The sequence below is a fragment of the Pezoporus occidentalis genome, unplaced genomic scaffold, assembly GCF_034315485.1.
Source record: "Pezoporus occidentalis ecotype Australia unplaced genomic scaffold, CSIRO_AGI_Poc_V1 ctg34, whole genome shotgun sequence".
Classification (NCBI taxonomy): domain Eukaryota; kingdom Metazoa; phylum Chordata; class Aves; order Psittaciformes; family Psittacidae; genus Pezoporus; species Pezoporus occidentalis.
The window spans coordinates 39,570-60,058 of NW_026915376.1; the positions used below are offsets into that span (position 1 = coordinate 39,570).

The window sequence follows — 20,489 nt, forward strand, 5'->3', positions numbered from 1 at the left end:
CCATTCTGTGTGTCTGTTTTTAAATATAGTCCCTTTATTTTTATTCTCTATTAGTTTTCCATAAGGCAGTTAATGTGAAGGAAACAACCAGGTAATTTTTTAGCTCTCACATGTACTACCATTAGGAGAAGAAATATGACAATAGGATGACATTATGTTCTTAGGCCAAGGTTGCTCATATACATGATGATGAGTGTAGGGTTCTGGTTTTGTTGATTAACACTGATGATGTGGTCTGCTTGTTTTATCTAATTTCCACATGCTGTGTGCTGTGACAAACATAAACAATAGGGAGCAATGGTACAGCTGGTTCCCAATAATGCTGAAAACCATGGAAGAACAAAGCTTTTGCTGTTCTTGAGACTTCATTTTTCTTCTTGGAGAATGCTTGAATATGACCTCTGCAGGAACCAATTAAGTTTTGGTATTCTTTTACATGAAGCAGACTACAAGTCAGATTACCTAAGTATCATCTGTGATAACATGGGAAGCTTCTCATTCAGGAGTAAAAGCATTATCCATAGCTTGGATCTGCAAACTGGAGTAGGTACTACTGTCAGTGAAGACCTTAGCCTCGTCATTTCTTGGGAATTGGCCTATACCAAATTTCATCTTTTATCTCTTCATTTGATCTGAATGGCTAAACTCAGGTGGTAACATTTCCCGCTGCTGCCGTCAATACTTTGTGTCAACTTCAGTTTGCAGTTCAGGAATGAGTTTATCTCATCTTTTGAGGAATCAAGTTTCTTTATAAACATCTTGTTTTTCTTCAAATTTTGCCTGTTTGCCTTTCCAGAATGAAGACTTTTCAATGAGCATTTTCATTATGTATCACAAACACAAAAAAACAACATTGCATATTCTGCAAGCTTGCATCTTAATCATATTATGTGGCGTCTAATAATATCATACATGCTATATGACTTGTATAGCAGAGAAGAAAATAATTCTCTTGCCTCAATATTTTTAGGGCACAGCATGCAATTACTGTTTCATCATGTTGGTCTGACTGTACATTAGGCTTCCTCTGGAATTAGCAAGGTCACTAGAAAAAAATCTAATGTATGCCTTTTCTTCTACAGAGCAAAAAGGTCTTGCCAATAAGCCAAATTCAAACGGTCTCAAGACCATTCTCCCCCTGTATTTCTTTTCTTCAGTAATTTTCTTAAAATAAAATTAGTTAAATGCTTTCTTCTTTGGGGAGGGCAGGGTTTCTGAATTTTTTTTAAGTCAGTCAAGCTCCCTGCAGTTAAGATGAAGGCAACACAAACATTTGTGGCAGAATGATCTAGGGTGTTGTATCCTTTCCTTTGGAGTTAGGGAAGAGAAGCAGTTTCACAGGATATCATCTGATACTATCACCAGGAATTCCTCTTATGACACCACACTGGCTTTGCTTTTTTGTTCTGGAAACTCCCTGTCTTGATAAAACCAATGTACCGATTTGAGAGTGTTGAAGATTTTACCTGTGCTGATAGTGCTCAGTACTGTAACTGCTTTTCAGTATCTTAACCTAGCTGATGGTCCAGTTAACGCTTAAAAAACTGATTAGATCTCATTCCAGCTAACTGATAACCTCCTCAGAGTTGCAGTTGTGAAGTCTCTTACTGTTTTTTTTTCCTGCATATTTAAGCAAATATACATTGTACATTTCTTATTAGAGCTGCAGCCAGATTTTTTTTCTCCCTCCCTGTTCTTATGCCCTTATTTCCGTTAGTGGTTTTGTGAAGGATTTTTGATAAGGTCAGATGAAAGAGTGGCTACAAACATCAGAGACAAATCTCTTGCTTTCTTAGTTAATCCCTTTCATCCATTTGCCCTGTGCACCTAGATTATAAACTGGGAATCATCTTTAAAGAGACCATGGTGTTCTTCAGGAACAGCACCAGTCTCCATTCTTAATGGGGACCTGTTCCTGCATCTTGACACATTTTTAAGATTTTGGCTCCATATTAAAGCTGTAAGGGCTGAAGTGCGTTTGCCTATTTCTGCTTGTTGGCCAAACATTTTACCACTTTTTAATATTAAAAATATAATATAAATTGAAGATATAAAATATAATATACAATTATTATATTTTCACCATGCAGTAGGTTCAGTTTTTAAGCAGGCACCTCACACTTATTTACTTTTTTGTAACTTCTCCACCTCTGGCTGTCTCAGATATTCCCCATAGGTCAACCAACTTCTCACCTCTCTTTTTTGATTGGCATTGTATGGCAAGACAGAGATTATTAATTGTGATTTTGGAGATGATGGGAAGAGCTAGGATTTGCAAAGGCTGGTCATAAGGGCTTTATGAAAGAGTGTTGGAGCAGTGTGGGGAGGGTAGTTAAATACCGTAGCTTGGATCTGTGAGCAGAAACAGAAGGTTTGCTGAAGCTGAGTGGAGATTGCAGGGAGCTTTAATACTCACATTTTCTCATGTGGCTACCTGCACAGTCATGTCCCCTCTCGTGTCCAGTCCAGTCTTAAAAGTCTTCCTTCTTTTTTAAGTCTTTGCAACCTGTTCCCAGTTTTTGAACCCCAAGCACCAAGCTTGCTGCCTACTTTTGGCTGAAATAATGGCTAGTGGGAAAGAGAAGAGATGGTGCTGGAGTCCATAGCCACTGGTACAGTTCTGTATTTCCTGCTGATAGCCTTGCTTAGTGGCTGGGGATATCTACAACAGAGCTGCTGATAACAACACTTCTAAATAAAACCAGAACAACAACATATACATTACACTAAGACAACAATATACACATTACTCTCAAACTATCTGTCACTGAGTTGGGGTTACCTAGTTGCGTTGCTTGTCCTTTCAGACTGACCAGTTCAGCAAGGCAGCCCCAGTGACAAAGGATTCCTGTCTCCAGAGACCTCAGGGGTTTCCTCACACCTACTTGTAACCATAATATAGTACCATGAAGAGAGGATGGAATAATTAATAAGGTGCCCACATGCATATAAGAGTTTAAATATAAAATTGACTATATTTATTAAAATGCACCTAGATTAATGTTTATAAAGATTAATGTTTCAGGTGTGTTGATCAAGCCCGCTGGCGCTTCTACAAACCAGCCCTTCATTTTACTCTTTATATAGTGCAAAAAGAGTTTCAGAGTATCACATAGTGTAAATAGGTTCTTCTGGCTGTATTGGGACTGAATTTTTTCCTCTTAGCAGAGGACAGATGCTGCTCCCCAGCATTTTAGGTGGTTATTTAATGTTGGCCTGCCTGTTCCTTTGATGCCTCTTTTTTTCTGCACATAATTTCATTTCAGTGAAAGGAAGGATTGTATTTTTGAACCATCAGAGCTACTGGCCCTGAGGAAGAAAAAAAGCAAGCTCCTACAGTTAAAAAAAATGGTACAATCTGGCAAATCATATCAACTAGAAATCACTTTAAAAATGCTCATTCCTCAAGAGTGGCAAAGACTCATCTATTTAATTACTCCTGTTCCCTGAAAAGACTGAAGCTGTGGTCTTTAAAGAAGAGATGTCACAACTGAGGCAGGTATGCTGCTTAAGGACTGGCTTCAAGTGGGCCTCAAAGTGCTGGGGAACTGTCTGAACAAGCTGAAGAAGAACAATTCGGTCTGCAAGACCCACCAGAATTAATCTGGGAGTCCCAGCTCCCTGGCAGTCTTACTTAACTGGCAGCGTCCAGAGCTTTATCTAGTTCATGCTAAACAAACTGGGAAAGTAGCAAGGGACAGTACAGGAAGGAAAAGTAATATTGAATACACTTTCCAGTTAATGTACCTTAGGAATGGAGTTTAAGACATTCTGTCTTCTTATTGCATATGTGGTAGGAAAATAAATGAGAACGAGAAAATGAGAAAAAAAAATGTCTCTGAAGCATTTTAGCAGCATAAAACTGGAAATACTGTATCACCCCTGCAGGATACACTTGAGGGAATAAGTAGTTGTATGTATTGGCATATTTTTTTGGCATGATAGTTTTAAATTATGATTTAAATTAATTTATTAAATTAATATTTTAAATTATTTATTCAATCTATTACAATTAATCAGATAATTTTATCTTTGATATTATGTATTGTTTATCTACTTAGTAGAATAAGTGAGTGAAATCTTTTATTCAATCAGAGTGTACATATTTCTGTCCTGAAAACTGCTAAAACGCTGCTCCATGGGGCAACATGAAACTAGTTGATCTACCCATGGAATGAGTCTCCTTGTACCAAAAGATTTTAGTACATTAGAGCATCACATCTGCTGAGTTAACTGCGTGTCTGATCTCTTGATACCCTTCTTGGAGGTATAATTTTAATCCTTTATCCATTACTTACCCTAGCACCAGAATCCATCTTTTTCTCCCTCCTGAAGAGAAGTTTAGAGTGACTCATAGAAGTCTTCAGATAACTAGCTTTGCCAGCCGGAACTGCATTGAATATCCTTGGCTTTCATTCACAGAGCAAGGATGAGAGATTTAGGCAATAGCTCATCTCCTGTTACTCATCTCACAGGGAGTCTTTGAGAGGACTACAGTATATTATGTTTTCTTTGGTGGATATGGCTCTTCATCATAACTTCCTCTCAGTTTTTGGAAGAAATATAGATTATCTAGTACTTAGATTAAACATCAGTGCAATTTCATTTCAGGACCTTTCTTTGACAGCCCTCTTGACACAGGTAAGATTAATGCATACTTTCTTCACATAAGGCAAAGATTGAAAAGGCTGGATGGCTACATAGTTCCAGTACTGGAAATCTCTCTCTGCCTCCCCTTGGTTAATTTTTATTTCTATAGAAGGCTCACCATCAAGCCAAGAATATGCAGCTATAAATATTTATTCAGCATTTCTCGTTGCAAGACATAGTGTACAATTGAAGTGCCAGATCTCAAGAACTAAACTCCAACAGTGTACATTGGAGACTGGATCCAAGACTCTCTGAAGTCACAGAAGAAAATCACATCAAATGTAGTAGTTTGAGAGTCTTTAGGGCTTCTTACTGCAAGGAATCAGGTCCACTGAGATTTAACTGTGTTTTCTGGAATGGAATTAAATGTGGATTTTACTTCTTAGGCACATGAAAGTTAGGCATTATTGTCAAGCTATGAAAAGAATACAGCTTGTCCTATATCTGGGCACTGAACTCTTCTTCCTCAGTAAGCTCCAGTCTCCAATCCATTGTACATCTACCTGCCTATGCCTCTGTCGGGGAAATAAAGTCAGAGGGAGGAATACAGGATATATTCGTAGCTCTCTTCTCTTTAAGTGTCCTCTGGAGGAGTTCAATACAAAGTTCAAACACAGGTGGAAAACAGCAGGCACCTGTAACTTTATAAGGGGATGCATCTCTCTTCTGTATGAGGAAGAGCTTCCTTATGTCCGGATGAATCCACTACTATATAGAAGTACTTGCAGTCTGTGGTGGGTTGACCTCGGCCAGCTGTCAGGCACCTACCCAATCACTCCCTGCCCTCCTCAACAGCACATGGGGAAGAAAATACAATGAAAAAGCTCATGAGTTGAGATCAAGACAGGGAGGTCACAAAGCCAATGTGTCATTTAGCTATGTTCAGTTCTGATATCTTTTGCCAGAAAAGACATTTCTGACACAAGAACAAGAGAGCAAATGGAAACAATGGTTGCATGCTGCAGCCCCTGGGATTGCCAAACTACTGTGATTGTAGAAGATGAGGTATGAATTTGTTATGCCTGTGGGAGCAAGATCCAGTGGTTTAGTGCTGCTGCTCAACATTTAACACCACATAAGCCTAAGAAGAAAATAAATAGTCTAGTAGAGGAGAGCTATGTTTTAATTATTATGTTGAAAATACAGAAGAGTGAAAATGTGAAAACAAGCATACTTGATACAAACCTCATGTTCTGGCTGTCACTCAGTTTTTCCCTGTGGCATCTCTGTAGAGACGTCTGGGCTAACTCACAAAATGATGTCTCCTGAGAGTTGGTTTGCCAACCAGAATTTGGGGCTGTATTTAGCCACAGGAACCATAAGGTCAGCTCCATATCACTTTGCTTTGTATATTCTGTCTTTTGGCATCAAACATTAATAAATGGGTTAACCAGTTCATTCTTGATTTACCCTGGCATCCTTGGTTTTTTAGCTGGACCTCTTTCTCCAGAATTTAGTTCCTGGTACTTCCCTTACCCAAGAATGCAATTTCTGGCTTTAGACAAGATATAACTGTGATAACTTGTGGTTCTTCTTGCCCCATTCTTTGAGGTATAAAAAGCAAATGCAGTAAATTACTTCTTCCCCTTTGCTGGGATTGTCTTCCTTTCCAAACTGTTACAATATATTATTTACCATGACACTTATTCACTGTGCATGTATCTTATCTGTCTCTTTGTGGTTCTCAGCTTGTCATACATTATGGTTTAGTAGACATGAGGGCACTTATGTTTCCTTGGATGCAGGAACCTGGACGAAGTGACTCAGCCCATCTCAGGGCAAGCCTGGACCCACATTTGCCTTGGTCCTTCCACTGGCATCATAGCAACCAGGAAGGGCTCACGGTTCAGAAGAAGCTGTGGCACGCTCTGGGCAGGGTCCACCCCAGGACACCTTGGTGATCATGTAGCTGAGGCACAGCATTACCACCAGGCTAGATGTAGCTGCAGAGCCATAGCAAGGCCATATTACTAATGTATTACTAATACAATTGACAGATTTTGCATTTAGAGTGGTGTTTTGGTTTTTTTTTCAGAATAACATTTGCTCTTTTGAAGTACCTTTCCTGGCTGCCCCTTTATCAATTTTGGTGCTTCTGCTTTCACAGTTCCTTAATTGGAAGTAAATCAGTTGCAACAGCTCAGTGAAACTTTCTTTTCCTTTTCTTATGTTTGTTTTTGCAGATGGTGCAGTAGCTGAAATTGAGAAAAAGATTATAGAAGTTTTTGAGGCATTTGACAATGAAGGCAGTAATTCTGTGGATGCCAGGTTTGTAAATATCTTCACACAGAAATGTTATAGGATATAGTACAGAGATAAATAACTCCCAAGAACTGCATCTGCTTTACCAGAAAATGTAATTTGGCCCTGATTGGGCAAGTATGTCTTTGCTTGTTTAATAGATATTTTGCATTGTTCAGTGTTGAAGATTGAAACTGGCTTGAGAGAGGGATGCTGGGACTGGTGGAGTAAAGAGGCAAGAGGAAACTGCAGCTAGACCAGAATTCTAAGGCTACAATTATTAATAGCAAATCTCTGCCCTGAATATATTAATTCTATTAAATATAAAATATCTGGGGAGATCTTACAGCAGCCTTCCAATAACCTAAAGCTACAAGAAAGCTCCTACAAGAAAGCTGAAGAGGGATTTTTACAAGGGCAGGTAGGGATTGGACAAGGAGGAATGCCTTTAAACTGAAAGAGGGTAGATTTACATTAGATAATGTGAAAAAATTCTTTACTGTGAGGGTGGTGAGACACTGGCACAGGTCGCCCAGAAAAGCTGTGGTTGCCCCATCCCTGGCAGTGTTCAAGGCCAGGTTGGATGGGGCTTTGAGCAACCTGGTCTGCTGGGAGGTGTCCCTGCTTATGGCAGGGGGTTGGATGTTCTTTAAGGTCCCTTCCAATTGAAACCATTCTATGATTCTATGAAGACGATCAAACTTGATTGTACCAAAAGCCCATTTAGCTCAATACCCTTATCTGAACTAGTAGTTGCTTTGGGGAAGAATATAAGGAATTGAGCAAACATGCAGCATTTCTTGTTGTTTTTTTTTGTACATCCGCCACATTAGTTGAATGGTGCCTGAATTTTTATGATAAACAGCAAACAATCATTCTCTATTAATCTTCTCAATGCCATTAATGATTTCATACCTGTCACATGTCCCCCATCACAGTAGTTTAAGGCTGAAGAGTCTGGATGTGTTTAATCTCTTAGGAGATGCTGCTCCATAGCTCTGGCCAGTTATTATTTTTTTTTTTTTTGTGCTCCTTCTTGTTCAGCTTTCTCCTTTTTGAAATGGGATGACCAGAATGGAGGGAATGGAACGTACAGTTGGGAGTCAAGAGGGAGAACTGCATACATTATGCCTTCAGCATGCAATGTAATGGAAATACATACAACATATCTGTATGAGGAAGTAAGAAAAATTCAGTGGAAGATAAAACCATGGACTGTTAGACTGATCAGGGCCTTACTGGCTCCAAGATACAGAACTAAAAGAAGTAAAATTTTAAAATTCCTAAATATCTTAATTCTGGTATTTTAAAAGTTTGAATATTTGACAGTGCTACTTTAATGTCATTTTAACATAAACATCTACACACATAGCAATACAGCTTTTGTTGCAAAATACGTAAACTGCGTGTTTATGCCTCACTGAGCAGGGTCTGAATTTGTTATAAACTGTTGTTTACTGAAGTAATTTTTTATATTTCAAATTAGTATTTTCACAAGAATATCACCAGAGCTTTTAATTATGAATCAGTTACTATAGAATTATAGAATCATAGAATAGTTAGGGTTGGAAAGGACCTTAAGATCATCAAGTTCCAACCCCCCTGCCATGGGCAGGGACACCTCACACTAAACCATCTCACCCAAGGCCTTGTCCAAACTGGTCTTGAACACTGCCAGGGATGGAGCATTCACAACCTCCCTGGGCAACCTATTCTAGTGCCTCACCACCCTAACAGGAAAGAATTTCCTCCTTACATCCAATCTAAACTTCCCCTGTTTAAGTTTTAACCCGTTACCCCTTGTCCTATAACTACAGTCCCTAATGAAGAGTCCATCCCCAGCATCCCTATAGGCCCCTACAAAGGAGTGTGAGAATTGATGGAATGATCATTAGACATTCCTCACAAAGCCAAACTGCAAAACATCTTTAAATGTTCCAAATGCCTTTTCTACATTATAAAACAGGTGAGAGAGGTACAAAATATTTCTGTGATGGTTTTAACAATGTGTGCTTACTAGTGCCTCTAAATTCAAGAAATTATGGGTACTTCATAGAAGTGAAATGATTTTTCAGTTATAGTAGATAGTGAAAATTTCAGGGTGCATCACCACACTGGGTACCATTGCTGTTCTGTTGCCCTTAGGGACCTTTGGGAAGAGAGCTCACTCAAATCTCTTGGACAATCCCCAGGGAGGTGCCTGATGCCCAGGCTGGAGCTGCCCTGCTCCTGGCATCCCCCAGCTGCCCTGCTCCTGGCTGGGCAGTGGGACAGGTTGTGGCGGCCCTCCTGGGCTTGCCACCTCCATGGGAACCCCTGACAATGCCACCCCCCTGCCCGGGGGATCGCCTCACCCTCACCACACCATGACGTACCCATTTCTTATTTGTCATTTGCATCTGCAGTCCTGACTAAATAGCAGTAAAATTTGCTACAGGTCTCGGTCTATTATATACTGGATATAGAGTTTGAGAAAATGTGACAACAATGAAATGATACAAGCAGACTTCAAAAAAAAAAGTATTTATTCAGGCAGTAGGTCCTAACATGTGAAAGGGGACATTCAGAAGTCTATTTAACATAGTAAATGCACAGTTTCACATTATTTGTTATCATAGTACAGTTACTGACAATAAACAATTTATTATCTAATTATTCCCTGGTTCATATTGGAGGGCTGAATCACAATAATGGGATTATTAATGGCTGGTTGTCTTGTATCAGAAGGTGGCAGTAGAGCACAATTCTTAACAGAACTGCAGCCATACGAATATTATTGCCTGAAATATCAGATACCCGTGAAAAATATGGGCAATTACACTGGCTTGACAGGCTGCCATCAGTATTGCATGATTCCTGATGCAAATACAAGTTATTATGCAATTAAGCACGAGGAAGACAGTGCTGTTCTGTGCTGCTTACAACACATCCTGAGTCAAGGGCTTTTCAAATCTTGTCATTGGAAGTGTTATACAGAGGGTGAAAACCATGACCCAAAGTTACATTACATCCTTGTTATGAAACTGGTATGAACATAAACTCATTTTGACCATCATTTTTGTGTGCTAGAAACCGCACAGCAGAAACCCAGCTGCTCAACTAAGTGAGAGGAAGTGGCTGGGAAGAAAATACGATTTCCTAGCTGGATCCTTTAAACTCTGTGTTATTACCGAATGTGATGTTTTCACCACAGACGCTTCAAACAACATCCTCAGATGATGGCACACACACAGACTGCCAGAAACAGCAGAAAGCAATGCCACATTTTGGAAACACTTCTAGGACCTGGTTTACCTTAGTCCCATGGCTAAGTCCCATTACTGAGTATTACCAAGTCCCATTGCAGAGTATGAGGTAAGGAAGGAGGGTGACAGCAGCCTTTCCATCTCTGGCAGTCTGTAAGAGCAGAAATAGTGTGCGACAGCAAGGAGGCATGATTTGTGTTGGGTGTTTCTCTGGGGGTGGCAGAGAACATTTACAGGTATCTTTTAGCTAGAAAAGATGAGGAAGTACAGGAGTGAGGGCATCAAATATACTATACCCATACTAGAAACAGGGTGCATGGATAAGGACTGTCTGACCTCATTGAGGCCAGTGGCCCAACTCTCATTCACATCCACAGGGGGCAAGGTTTCACTGAGTCATTTGAGTAGATGGCTTAATTTCATAACAACTCTATGTATGGGATTGGGTTTTGTCTTGTAACTAGGTTGCTGCAGCTGGCCTTTTCCTCTCTGTAGTATATGGTAGTGCTTCTCAATGCTTTCAGTCAGAATGGGAGCTTCTTGCGATCTGTCTGAGGAGGCCAAAGACTGACCCGCATAATTTCATGTGTGTTTGGTGTGCGAGTTTAAGACCTTACCATTATAAGATGATTTTACAAAGGTCATTGCTTCTTGTACCTACCATTTTTAATAGGCAGTCTATTTTTTCCACCAAATATACTGGTGAAGATGAAGAAACCACAGAGGTTTGAGTCATGGGAACCACCACCACTGTGGATACTTATTCAAATGTGCTTGCATTTCTGTGTTGTAGAATTGGTCTGAAAATCACAAGAGATATTGATACTTCCATTATTTTGTTTTCAATCATACCCTAAATCTCATTAGCACTCTTTTTTACAGCTTTTTTGTTTCTAGTCTGTGATGTTGTTAAATTTTTTTGAGGCATTGCCAGTTTGGTCAGAATTTTATTTAGAGCCTCAGAACAACTGCACCAGGTTCAGCAGCAAATGCAAGCTATGAATATAATTTGCAGCATAAACAGGGTGGTGACAAACCACTGTACTGGTGTGTTTGACTCTTTCAGAGCACAGCAGAGGCATAGCAGGGGTGCCTCCTTCCTGACCTCTTGTAATTGTTCTTTACTGCAGTTAAAATATGTATCTTTACAGCATTTAATGTAAACATATATTTTGTTACCTTTCATCTCAGTAGGTTTCAAAGTACTTTATTAACTGCATAAATGTAGACTTTACTGAAATTAAGCTTAACAATTAGAGGACAGCAGTTGAAAAGTAACCTGCACACAGTACACTGCAATACAAAGGTAAAGAGGAATTTTTGGGGAAAGTCACAAGAACAATTACATGCTTCCAAAAATCTCCAGAATATTTAATGTCTGTAAAAATAGACATTGCTTACTGAGACATCATCTACATATGTATGCTTGTGTGTGCTTGGGTGCTTTTACATGCACACCCCTATATGCAAACTCTGAATTGGTGTCTGGATTCTCCAGGCACTCTTGTGTTGCAGATTTACAAACAAAGTTGTTCTTTCTTTATTTCAGGGATATTGGTGTAATTGTCAGGACACTAGGTTGCTTCCCGACTGAGGCAGAACTGAATGAACTGCTTGCAAAGGTAAATGTTTAGATATATTGTATTTTTTTTCAATCTTAAACTTGCAGAAGTCTGTCCCTTCTGCCTGGCTGTGTGGGAAACCTAAGCTCTTTTCCCAGAGGTTGGAAGTGTCATAGAAGTGGCTCAGACAGGCAGTCTCTCAGATTGCCCTGAAGCAAGCTTTCAAGCTGATGAGGTAACAATATTAATTGGTCAAAATGAGGAGTGTTTGACACTGTGGCACTGTGACATGGTGGAGGGGCATTTGTAGCAAATGGAGGAAAAATTGGTTTTGGCTGATGAAAAAGACCCCTCAGTTGGATTAGGATATCCAAGCCTTAACCATCTCACTCTTTTAGACATGCTGTGGACACACACTGGATGATTAAATAATAAAATAAGTTCTTGATCAGGTGTTCTATAGATTAAAAAAACTTCCACAAAACACCAAATTCCAAAAATACAGTGAGGGAAGACCTGTTATTTCTTTCACTGGGTCCTGTTATTGCTATCTTGTATCTCTGCTTTCTGTCCTTCATGAGGTCTTTCCCAGTCTTGAGCTTTCTCAGTTGTAAGTAATCTTTTCTTACTTGATTACTTAAGCCTGTAATTCAGAATTCAGATATAAAACCTTTTTAGTGGTCCTCCAATTCTCCCAGTGAAACACAGGGGCAAGGAACTTCAATCACATCTCTCCACAGTTTTTCCTACACTAATTTTTGTCTCCTTACCTCATGCTTGAAATAGAAAGGATGGTGTGCTAGTGCTGTGGCAGGGTATGGTGAACAAATGAGACAAAGAAATGGGAAAAAGACTTCACATTCATTTTGCAAACTGATATGCTGCCTTAGGGAATGGAAGATGCTCGGGCTGAGAGGTGGAGGAAGGATTTTTCTCTTTTTCATGTATAGGTCAGGATACTGGGAATTGATCTCTTTTTTCTTCACGTCACCAACAAAAATTTGGATGCTTGCAGTAGCAGTCTCTCCTTGATAGGCTTGTCTGGTCTCTTGTAGATCAGAATTTAGTGTGAGAAATCTTATGCTAAGTCTTGTGAAAATGATGCAGCTGCTTCAGATGAGGAAATGCAAAGAACCATCAGAGGAGAAAGAACTTTTAATGTGATACTGCAGTCTGTCTGCTCTGGCTCTGTACTCCCAGTACCAGATTGTCCCAGCTTCTACTGACAACAAGACAAAATGGAATGAGAAATTATGGTGCTTAAGATCGATGATATTTTTAGTGGCCCAGAGGGATTTTTGTTTGCAGCAAATGAACAGCACAAGTGACTCAAGATTCAGAATTGAGAAAAGGAAGGGGATGCTTTGACCACCTCTGCCCAGTCCAGGGAAACCAGGACAGTTGTTCAAGGCCTCCTTTCCCCTCCCAAAGAGGTTGGACTTCCTTTTGTTTTTCATTTTCTTCTTCTTCAATGTTACTGCATAACAAATAATGCATAAGAAGGTGCAATACAATACAGGAATGAGGCAGAAGATTCTTGAGATAGAATAATGTAACATACGTGATTGTTGATTGTAACTGTATTAAAGTACAAATACTGCAAAAAGTACATTCAAGAGTACTGGTTAAAGAGCACTGAAGTGGAAATTAAATCCCACAGAAGGTTTCATGGTGCCTGTAAATGAAACTTTGGCGTAGGTTTAGTACCAGAACAACACTCTTCTTGTGAAACCCTTGATATATCATGTTAATCAAAAGTTTGTCTTAATTTCTTTAAGACACTGTTATCATTGACTATGGTAGTATAATTTTATCTTAATCTAGATATAAAGTAAAAATTCTCTCTGTTGGCCAGTTGTAATCAATTTCTCCAGTATTTTTTCTCATTGTAAGCTGTGATTAATTTCTGTTTCTCACTACTTGTGTCTCTCAGTAATCTCATCTTCCTATTAGCTTTATTGTAGCTAAACTAGCATATGTTGCCCTCAAATTATTCATATCTGCCAAATCAGCATTCATATAATTATTTTATTTGTAAAAATTATCATATACTGTTTCCTATATTGCTTTATGCTAAATGTTATACGTAATATTATGTCTTTAGGCCTATTTATAAAGTTAAGCGATAAGCCTGGAGATGGTGAAAGCTACTTTCAGGATTATTACAATGCCTGCAGTTTGAAATCCCAGGTTCAGTGCACTGCTGTGCCACAGATCTCCTGGACAGCTCTGGAAGATGGTTCTGTTTCTTTGTGACTGGAGTCCCAAATGTTACATGGATGATAATAGTATGGCCGTGAGAGCAGAGATATGAAACATAATGGGTGCTATGATACAGTTGTTACAGGGGCTGTAGATGTACACAAAGGAAAGAAATAAAGCAAAACTCACAGAATTTGAACAAACAAAACCTGTTGTTTTCACAGTCACTGTGAAAAGAGGAGGAATTACAGAAAAAAGAAAACATAAATGGGAAATGAAATGTAGAACAGGAGTGAGCATGAGGAAGAGTAAGAGTATACCTATACCTGCAAATCTGAATACTTACTGATTTAGGCAATGTTAATATATTAATATATATTTATATAATTTATAATTTATACACATATGTATCCAATGTTAGAAATAGGATTGATTTTAACAGTTTATGATATTGCTGGGTCTGTAAGACCCACTGAAACGGAAGGTGTTCGTTCCAGGTCAGAGGCAGCTGAGGTTGTTTATCACCTCCCAGGTCCATTGTCAGGAAGGACACATTTCTTTCACAGACTGGTTTCTAGAGGGAGAATAAAAATAGCACACCGATAAAAAGAGACAAATGTGGATTATATTTGTCAGTGAGGGATAACAGTTTCACAGGTATTTGCTACATCAAACTCTGAAGTGGTCATGAGAGTGAGTTCCTCTGGTATGAAAATTAGGATGAACTTCAGATGTTTGGATGAGCAGATCTAATGTTTTGTTTGGGTTTTTTTTTTCTTTCTCTTAAACATCTTCTATATAACTTGCCATCTTCATGGATGTTTTGGGTCCTTGCTTTACTTTGTTCCGCTTAACACAAGACATGTCTATTTCTGATAAATAGCTACCACATTTATTTTTCTGTCTCTGTGGACTTCTAACCTAATACTAGATGAAGGACAGATGTTGCTAAAACATCCTATGTACTTATGCATCTCAGTATTTGTGACGCAGTGTATTGGTTAACTGTTACGTCACTGAAAAGAAGTTCAGTTTTGCCAGGTATTTTGTTACATCTTTTCAATCAGGCAAGCAGTAAAACAAATGATTCTGTAGCAGTAAAAGGTACCATTTGATTTAACATGAAGTGTGTAGCAGCTTTATTTCCTTGCTAAGGATCCCTTATGCTAGGCTTGCCAAACAGAGGGGAAAAAGTGTCTTTTTCAAGCCAGTTTCCACTCTAAAGCAGCAAGAGGTGGTGGCTGCCTCCTTTTCACAACCAAAACCCTTCAAGAGCACTGGAATAGATCATGCAGCAGCAATTGCAGCTTTCCATTTAAGCAACTGCATGTATCAGTTCTGACCCAGCTCACAAGATGCAGATTTCTTACTTTGTCTTTTCCTGGCTTGGTTAGGAGATTTCAAAAGAGTGTCTGAGTCTTCTTTCAATCTGAGCTGTGTCTTGGAGAGCCTAGTAAGGTGTTGCTGCTGCCATGTGAGACTTCAAGACATGCATCCAGGTTCAACACAAACAGGAACAGGCTAGCTCCATTAGAGGGGTCCTTTTTGTACTAAAACTTGAACTTTTCAGGGAGAGGATGTACCCCAATGATAGGGAGCAGTTTTTACCACATTGCTCATCTCTTGTGGAAGTATGGGAATGTAGTGAGAATGCTGCTAGGAGTCCCTGATGTCTTAGGACTAAACTGTTAATTTATTCAGGAAGCAAAAGGAACCTTTTCTTTGTATAGCTTTTTATGGGCTGCCTTATGACTGTTTCAGCCTGCCCTGGCTCAGTCTGCCTACTTCTCTGGTCCTTCCCCTGATGACTCTCTCTGGCTATGAAACATGTGGAGACATCAAATTCCATCCTTGAGGTGTACTAGACTGGGGCTATGTCCAAACTAGCACATTAAATACGCCTAGAAACATCCTTGGGTGTTGAAGCCAGCTGGCACAGAGCAGCTCATGTCTGCCCTGGTAAATGTTTTATGCAGAGAGGCTGCACAAAGCAGCTTGCTGGGGGAAAGTCCCTAAGGTCCTGGTGACTGCTGGGAGGAGTGGTAGGTGGCACAGGCCAAAATCATGCCAGGGAACGTGCTAATGGTTTGCTGTTACAGGTGGCCACGTTACACTGCTTGGGAATATTCCAGGTTCTGCCAGGCTTCACTAGCATGAATGCAGTCTGAATGCTTAAACCTCTGCTCAGTTACTCTGGGAGATAAGATCACTTACTAGGCGTCCGGTTCCTTTGCACGAATGGTTTCTAAGCACAAGAGGGCAGTATTGAGTTGTTGACGGTGTCTCTAAGAGCAGGCCTGTGTTTTGCCTGGGATGGTATTTCTTCCTCTTATTTCTATTTGTTCGCAAGTATTTCACTCAGATGCTATGGTGCCATGTGATATTAAAAACCTGATATAAATATTCAAAGTCTAACACTATAATTTTAATGCGGGAACCACCCCAGTTTTCTGGTTTTCATATTAGCTTGCTAATGAGTCATATAACCTGCCATACTTAAGTTTTATTTTTAGGTAGAAGATGAAGAAGAAACAGGTGGTTACGTTCATCTGGAAAACTTTCTTCCTGTGATGACAAAAGTACTGCTCGACAGAAGGTAATGGAAAGTGGATTTTTCTGTGTCTGTAGTTCATTCCAGATTAACTGAGTTGATGCTGAATAAATATATCTACAGTAATTTTATATAACTGGAAAGAATACCGATTATTTCTGCCTTGGTATTTAAACTCAGTTTACATTAACTTGATAGATTTTGTTTCAAAATTACTTTGTTTACATGAGATTATGTTGTATGGATGATATAAATAATATCAGTTTATAGTCGTGAATTGTGATAATGTGAATCAGAATTAACTTGCTATTCAACATGTTTTGTGTGTCTCTGAAATGTTTTATATGCAAATTAAGGTCATAACCATTACTTTCTCTGAACATATGAATTAGAGTTACTGAAAAGCACAGTCTGTTACAGTGTATTTTTAATAAGTTGTATAAATCAGCTTCATATTCATGTGTGAAAGCGACTGCCAGGTACAGTTGAATGTACACAAAATAGCACTCTGAAAGACTACTGATTTGAAAATCTAGAACAAAAATGCTGTTCAGTATTCAAAGGTTCATGGCAATCTTTGCATGTACACAGGAACTTGTGTTATTTCAATATTTTCCACTAAAAGCAAGATTACTTATGGGCAATTTATCTTTTTTTTTAAAGATGGCAGCCAAAGGTTTTGAGGGACTTCATCTTGTCCAATACTGAGAAGCTATTTTGCACACAGAAGGCCTTTGGTAGGCGGGTGTGTTACACATGAAATGTCTACAGGATTTCCCAAACTGTCTTGCAGCATCCAGAGGGAGTGGGGCCACCCTGGGGCTGTGTTTCAGAGTCTTTGCACCCATGCCTGGACAGAGACCAGCCGTCAGTGTTTGGTACCAGTGTGCCTTTCCAGGTTCCTGTGCCTTTGCATTCTCTGACCTTCATGTCAGTTTCTGGCTCTACACTGATGTTCACCCTTTCCTAAAATGATACCTTGATGCTCTGAGCTCTCACCCTCTCCTCCACACTCCCTCCACACAAACACACACAAAACCTTCCCCTTGTGCTTTGCCCAGGCTAGTGCAGGCTTGTCAAGACCCACTTTATCTTTTGGGGCATTATGTTCATAGTTTACTTCTCCAAGGGTACATGAGATTTGGATCACAAAAAACAAGGCCTCTTGTTAGAACATTTGATTTTTAGATAGTAAAAGAGTGAGGCGGGTCTGGACAAAGCAATCAAGCAGTTAGAACCATTCTGGCTTCAACGTCTTCTCTTTAGTATTCTTGGGGGTTGGTGAGAGTCTGCTGGGCTGTGGAAGGTCTCTGTTGCTACACAGGGCTGCCTTTCCAGCTCTGAAATCAGGCACACATATGCACGCACACACGTGCCCAGTTCTCCTGTGTCTCTGAAACTGTCAGTGACATAGCTTTTCTTTTATAGCCACCAGCCTCCTTTGCACATCATCAGCTCATTAGACTGTCAAAGTCCCACTGGGTGATCAGTTGCCTTAGCTACCAGCCTACTAGGACAAAACTTCATTTCCTTGGTTTGGCCATCTTATGTTCAGTGCATTGGCTACGTGGAATGATTCACCTGTTACTGATTCCTGCCTGCCAAAACATGCAGAGCCATTCATGTGGCTCCTTAACACAAGGGAAATTAAACAGGAGTAGAATAAAAGACATGAGGTAAAGATATGGACAGTTCAAAAAAAATCAAGCTGGAATCAAATGCTTGACAGAAAAACTTAGTAAATTCTCAGAGAAAATAAGTTTTCCTTTTCCTTTAGTACTAATTTTATTTTTTCAGTATAGTACAGCAGCCTGGCAAACAGTGACTTAACTTTTCTGATTCAATTGTTTCAGCTACCGGCCTATTCCAGAAGATGTTCTTCTACATGCTTTTGAGGTCTGTAAATAAATACTCCAGTACCCAATTGCTGGAAAGAAGTTTCTGATTCTTGGTTCAAAATGATTAAACCCAAGTTTCATTCTTTTTTCCTTAAAGGTTTTGGATGAGAATAAATGTGGATATATTACTAAAGAGGATCTGGTCAAATATTTGACTGAAGAAGGTAACATGACTTTTGTAATATCAGTACTTAAGTAAATAAACATTACATGTGTATATGGCACCTTGAGGTCCTCATTCTGCATGCCAAAACTTGCAGAAGTAGATACATTGTCTTCAAACAATAGTGTTGCTGTGATGAGTGGCTGCAGACTAGAACACTTCACTGGGGAATAATGCAGGAAAGGAACATTCATCTGCCTGCTTGCAGACATTATAAGATAAAAATTATTATTAAGAGTTATAATTCAATCTTATGTGGATATTTTCTGATCCTGTGTGCATCTCTGTGCTTCCTAACAATCTGACATTTTCTGTCCTGTAAAATGGTTGGTTGGGTTTCCTGATGATTCAGGTAGTTTCAGTGCTCATTCATTCCTACATTATCTTGATCTTAATTCTAGTGCCATATGCAAACAAAGAGATTCAAAGACGAGATTTGAGTTGTATATCATGTAATCCTCAATATCCCTTGAAGAGCCTGCTTTTCTTGCATGTCTGATTCATGCGTGCCTGCCTGTCTCAGGTACAAAATGATGTGCAGCCTTTCTGCAAGACCTATCCTCAGATGGGAACCTTCTTCTCAAAGAGGGATGAAGTAGGCATCAGCAGCTTTAAAGCTTCCAAAAAGAGAAAAACCAAAGCCTTTCACAATGTAAATGCAAGTGCAAGGATAGCCAAATGAGAGAAAATCATTCTATTGTACACATTAGAAGAATTAATTCTGCCAAAAATGGTTGCTTCAACATCTCTGGGGCAGAGCAGAATAGGACATTTTTGAGTCTGTGAACTAAAAGGAGATCAAAAAACCCAGGCCCTCTGTCTCCTTTCCCTTAGACCAGCTTGCTTGGTGTGCAGGACTCACATTTGCAAAAACGAAGGAATCGGAACCTTCGTGTTACACCTTTTCTCCTCTGTGTGAGGACCAAAAGGGGATCCTTTCAAGGAAAAAGTGGGATGACTTGCCAGTCCTTAAAAGAATAATGAAGACAAAGTGTTATTCTCTGCTGTCTTTCAGGTGAGCCCTTTACTGAGGAAGAAATGGAGAACATGCTCTCTGTTGCTCTAGATCCAGAAACAAACACTGTTCGCTACAGAAACTACATTTCAAAGCTGGTAGTAGATGAAACTTAAGATCTTGCCGTTTAGTGATTGGGATGCCTTTTGGTAACAGCAGTGTACACTGGCAGTTAGTTGAAAGGAGTATTTCAAAGTGTAACAAAGCTCAATTTGTAACTATGCTTATAATTCAAATAAAATCTGTGTAGCTATATTTCCTTAGGTTCTATATACATGTTGAAATATAGTCACACCTGGAAAAAGAGCTCTTGACAGAAATACTGTGTAAGGTCTGGAAAAGAAATCATGGAATTTGGTTTGAAAATAACAGGAAAAATAATGTTAATGGAGTCAAGAAATTACTTTACAATTGCTTCTGAAAACCTAATGGAAAAATGAGACCTTGAAAGTGGGTAATAAGTAGGTAAGTGAGTACCTTAAGATGACTAAAATTGTGAAGGCATGCTACTAAGATAAAGCTTTTATATTTATATGTAATCCTTGTTTGTGCTTAACTAATAAAACACGGTAGGCTACTCCTTTTGAAATATAATAGATCAAATAAGCTTTCTACAATTTCTGGGTATAGTCAAATATTTGTGTTTGGTTAACCATAGGCAATTAAACTGGACCAGTTAGTTCTATTTTATGCGACTCATCCATTGGCACATGGTATTTTGCTTCCATTTTAAACACGCAGGTAGCGCTCAAACCATTGCCATAGTCAAATTTACAAAGAAATCCTCAAGAACATTTCTGTTACTATAGGTAATATACAGTTCCTCTTTCATAACCAGTTTGAAAGTCAGGAGCTTAAGCTGTTCAAAACTCTGCACTGTTGCCTTGAGATCATGGGACTGGAATTTGGTTTTCATAAACTCATAAAGCACTTTTTTTTGAAAGATGTTAGTGTAGAATACA

The 20,489-nt window shown here is 39.2% G+C and overlaps 1 protein-coding gene across 1 annotated transcript in view; it reads left to right on the plus strand.

Moving 5' to 3' along the window:
* The window catches only part of EFCAB2 (EF-hand calcium binding domain 2), a 33,739-nt gene extending 13,577 nt beyond the window's left edge, over positions 1-20,162 (plus strand). The window contains exons 2-7 of the mRNA XM_062629461.1: positions 6,834-6,918; positions 11,686-11,758; positions 16,414-16,496; positions 18,305-18,347; positions 18,447-18,513; positions 19,528-20,162. Of these exons, the coding sequence (XP_062485445.1) occupies positions 6,834-6,918; positions 11,686-11,758; positions 16,414-16,496; positions 18,305-18,347; positions 18,447-18,513; positions 19,528-19,643 (467 nt within the window). The 3' untranslated portion in view covers positions 19,644-20,162. The remainder of the gene's footprint in view (positions 1-6,833; positions 6,919-11,685; positions 11,759-16,413; positions 16,497-18,304; positions 18,348-18,446; positions 18,514-19,527) is intronic.
* Positions 20,163-20,489: the final 327 nt, after the last annotated feature.